This window comes from Carlito syrichta, unplaced genomic scaffold (genome assembly GCF_000164805.1).
Source record: "Carlito syrichta isolate Samal-C Ts95f unplaced genomic scaffold, Tarsius_syrichta-2.0.1 Scaffold304505, whole genome shotgun sequence".
In the NCBI taxonomy this organism is placed as follows: Eukaryota; Metazoa; Chordata; class Mammalia; order Primates; family Tarsiidae; genus Carlito; species Carlito syrichta.
In genome coordinates this window covers 62,801-67,123 of record NW_007248601.1, presented here as the reverse complement: position 1 = coordinate 67,123, position 4,323 = coordinate 62,801, and the positions used below count along the sequence as shown (strand labels likewise).

At 61.3% G+C, this 4,323-nt stretch overlaps 1 protein-coding gene across 1 annotated transcript in view; it reads right to left on the bottom strand.

Moving 5' to 3' along the window:
* The window catches only part of ANO1 (anoctamin 1), a 92,638-nt gene that overhangs the window by 61,244 nt on the left and 27,071 nt on the right, over window positions 1-4,323 (bottom strand). Inside the window, exon 10 of the mRNA XM_021713360.1 lies at window positions 3,633-3,784. Within this exon, the coding sequence (XP_021569035.1) occupies window positions 3,633-3,784 (152 nt within the window). The remainder of the gene's footprint in view (window positions 1-3,632; window positions 3,785-4,323) is intronic.

Below are 4,323 nucleotides of genomic sequence, written 5' to 3'. Positions count from 1 at the left end.
GCCTCCACCTGCTGGGCTCCGGCGATCCTTCCGCCTCAGCCTTCCAAGTGGCCGGAACTATAAGCGTGCACTACCATGCCCGGTTAATTTTGATCTGTTTTAGAGAGGATGTCTCACCAAGTTGCCTGGGTGGGTCTCAAGCCCGTGGGCTCAGGCAATCCACTTGCCTCAGCCTCCCAAAATGCTGGGATGACAGACTGAGCCACCGAGCCCCAGACATGCTTAATGAGTGAATGAATGCGTGAATGAAGTAGTAAGTACAGGACTGGAAGGGAACTGGGGAACGCTACGGGCCACACACCAACGGCAACGTGAAATGCTGTAGATAATTTGATGGCGTGGAAGGCGGGTGCAGAGAAATGGAAAGCAGTAGCTGGGTGCGGTGTCTCGCACCTGGCATCCCAGCATTTTAGGAGGCCGAGGCAAGAAGATTGCTTGAGCCCAGGGGTTCGAGACCAGCTTGGGCAATGTGGCAAGACCTTGTCTCTACAATAAATCAAAAATTAGCCAGGCGTGGCAGTGCACACCTGTGGTTCCAACTACTTGGAAGGCTGAGGCAGAAGAATCGCTGGATTCCAGCAGGTCGATGCTGGGGTGGCCTTGAGTGTGCCACTGTCCACCCACCTGGGTGACAGAGTGAGACTCCAACGCAAAAAAATAAAAAAAAAGGAAGGCAGGGGTTACGTGGCTTGTAGCAAAAGCCTCATGGTGCCTACCGGGGCGAGTCACAATTTCCCTCAGTGTTCCGGTCAAGGGCATGGGTGCATGTGGTCAGAACGAGTTATCTCCCAAACATCAGCCTTGCCACTCAGCAGGTGGGTGGGTCCCTCTCAGCTGTAGGGAACGTTTAGGGACATACATGTCTGTATTCCCTAAAGACACCTGAAGCCAGTCTAGAGGTTCTGGGCTCCACCACTTCCTGGCTGTGGGCCCCTGGACAAGTTGCCTCAAGCCTCAGTTTCTCCTTTTTTTTTAAATGAGGTGTCACCCAGGCTGGAGGGCAGTGGCATGATCACAGCTCACCACAGCCTCGACCTGCCGGGCTCCGGCGATCCTTCCGCCTCAGCCTTCCAAGTAGCTGGAAACACAGGCGCGTGCCACCACACCCGGCTACTTTTTTGATTTATTGTAGAGATGAGGTCTCGCCAAGTTGCCCAGGCGGGTCTCGAACTCCTGGACTCAGGCAATCCTCTTGCTTCCACCTCCCAAAGTGCTGGGATGACAGGCGTGAGCCACTGGTCTTTTTTTTAATGAGGCGAGATCTCACTGTGTCGCCCAAGCTGGAGTGCAGTGGCACGATCACGGCTCACCGCAGCCTCAATCCCCTGGGCTCAGGCGATCCTTCCGCCTCAGCCTCCTGAGTAGCTGGGACTAAGTCTGGCTAATTTTTAAATATTTTTGTAGAGACAGGTGTTGCTGTGTTGCCCAGGCTGGTCTCGAACTCCTGGGCTCAAGCGACCCTCCTGCCTCGGCCTCCCAAAGTGCTGGGATGACAGGCGTGAGCCCCTGCACCCGGCCTCCATGTTTAAAGTGGGAACAGACCCCACACCTCAGGCTTCCCTGCTGCTGTGTAAGGTCAAAGGACGGCTGGGAGAGAGGGGCTTCTCCATGTGGGTCTCAGTGGTGCCTCTCGAGAGATCGGTTGACTGCTGGCAGGCCCAAGGGAGGAGGGAGTCATTTGGCCTCTGGGAAGGAAAAGGCCCCTGCAGCTGGAGACTGGAGTAGCAGAATGCCAACCTGGATGGCTTTGGCCCCACTCCCCTCTGGGGCTGTGTGACCTCAGGCAAGCTGCTAAACCTCTCTGAGTCTCGGCATCTGCACCCGATTAAACGAGGTAAAGGTCCCACTGAGCACAGTGCTCTGTATACAGCAGGTGCTCAGATGTGCTGATTGCTCTCATTTTAAAAGTTTTTTTTTTTTGAGTCGGGGGTCTCCCTGTTGCCCAGGCTGGAGTGCAGGGGCACGATCACCGCTCACCCAACCTTGACCTCCTGGGCTCAAGCGATCCTCCCGCTTCAGCCTGTGGAGTAGCTGGTGCCACTACACCCAGATAATTTTAAAAATCTCTTTTTCATAGAGACGAGGTCTCACGACGTTGCCTAGGCTGGTCTCCAACTCCTGGGCCCCAACGATCCTCCAGCCTCGGCCTCCCAAAGTGCTGGGCTCACAGGCGTGCGCTACGGTGCCCGGTCGCCTTTCTTTTTTTAACACTCGAAGGACTGACTCAAACAGGTGGGAGACCCCGAAACATTCTAGCCCCTGTGCCCTAACTTCTTGGCAGGGACCACTCGCCCATGGGCCAGTCAGGGGCACGGATGTGGCCTGGGCGGCCTTCTCTGAGGGTCACAGAGCTGTGCCGGGCAGGGCTGCATTCTTGGTGCCCAGACGGAGCCGGCCCAGCACGGGGCTGGGCGAGGGAACCAGCCGGAACTACGGAGGAAGACTGCCCGGATGGATGGGGGAGGTGGGACGGACGGACAGACGGGGGAGGCTCTTCCGGCCCACGGCTCTGAGGGAGGAGCCAGGAGTGGAGGCCAGGGCCTGCGTCCTGCCCTCGAGACATCCACGGACAGCAGGCCACTGGCCAAGGCCACCTGACTCAAGCCGGTCCAAATTCACACCACATTTCCTGAGCACCTACTATGTGCCGGGCCCTGGGGCTTCTGGGAAAAGACACACCACGCACGAGACCGGCAGACGGGGGAGGCTTTGTAGCTCAGAAGCCCCGGGGAGGGCGGAAGAGACCACAGCGCCAGCGGCAGGACATGGGAAGGCTGGGTGGGGCGGAGGCTTCGGTCGGCCTGCGGCGGGTGGGCCACGAAACCGCTCGAGGAACAGCATGGGCAAAGAGACAAGCAAAGAGGCTGGGCTGGCTGACCCCGGATCCCTGGCCCCACAGGGAGGGGAGGCCCTGATGGCCGTGGGGACGGGGTGCCTTTTCCTTGGGGGTGACAGGCCTGGAAGAGACCCCTGGGCCGTCCTCCGCACCCCCCGGCACTTTACGGGAATCGAATCCAGGGAACTCTGTCAAAGCTCACTGCTGTCTGTGTCCCCCCAAGACCCACGGCTCGCCGGGACCATCAGACAGGGCCACAGGCGGGGACACGGAGGCTCGCGAGGATGGGGGCTGACCCGCGACTCCAGGCCGGCGAGAGCGAGTGGCCGGGCCCAGACCCGGTCCCCAGGCGCCCAGGCCCGAACCCTGGCTCTCCTGCATCTTGGCTCCTGGTCAAAGTCCCAGAGCTCCTCGTCCGGGGTTCCCACACTGCTCTGGCCCCCGCGGCCCCATTCCTGGCGCCCCGCGGCACGCGAGTCCCCGTTGCCATAGAGACGGGAAGAAGAGAATCCTCTCTCCTCCCCCCGCCCCCCCACGCCAACGCACTGCGGCGGCCACAGGCTATATTTGTCAGGGGGTACCGGTGGGATTTGGTGCTTTGTCCCAGGAAGCCGGGAAATAGATACCCACAGAGCCCGGGAGGGGGCTGGGGCTGGGGCCTGGGCGGGTCACAGAGCCCGCCGTGAATGTCCCCGTCTGGGTGGGATCGGTCTGCGAGAAAGGATGGCCCTGGGTGCCGCCCCTGGGTCCCCGCGTGGGGGGACAGGCCAGCCCTGGGTTCGCGGCTGACACTTACGACCAGAGCCAGGCAGGAAGCCGCTGCCGGCCCCCGGATAACGAGCGCCCGGGGGAAGCGTGGCCCGTGGGGACTGCGGGAGTCAAGGTCACTTACGTCATGCAGCGGGTACGCGGCCGAGTACACGCCGTTGGCCAGCAGGCTTGTGATGCCTTAAAAACAGAGGCAGAGGGGAGATTAGGGCGCGGGCGGGCCTCCCGGCGGGCGGGTCCCATCCGAGCGGTCACAGGCGCGTCTCGGCCACCAAGAGTTTGCAAGACGGGGACCCCGGCTACGCAGAGCCCGGCCACCTTTCTGGGGCTTCCTCCCCGGGAACGCGGGGGCGCGGCCGGGCTATCGCTCTACGGGCTAGGGGACGACAAAGACATGCTCGATTGGTGGAATTAGGAAGACACAGAGGAGCCCCCAGAGGAAGGTCCGGCCCGGAGGAAGGAGGTGCCGCGGCCCCGGGGACGTCGGCCGTCACCCCCACGCCTCCGTCCTGGGCGGCGTCCCGCTCCCCGCTCCAGGGCAGGCCTGCAGACCCGACAGGCGGATTGGAGGTGGTTAGAGAAGCGAAATCACAAGGAGGTGTACGGACGCGGAAATTGATGGTGTCGGGAGACACACATACAATTTGGAATTAGACGAGGCCGCCGGGCCGGAGGAAGCCCGCACTTACCGTCCTGCCCACACCTCTGCCTTTTACCTA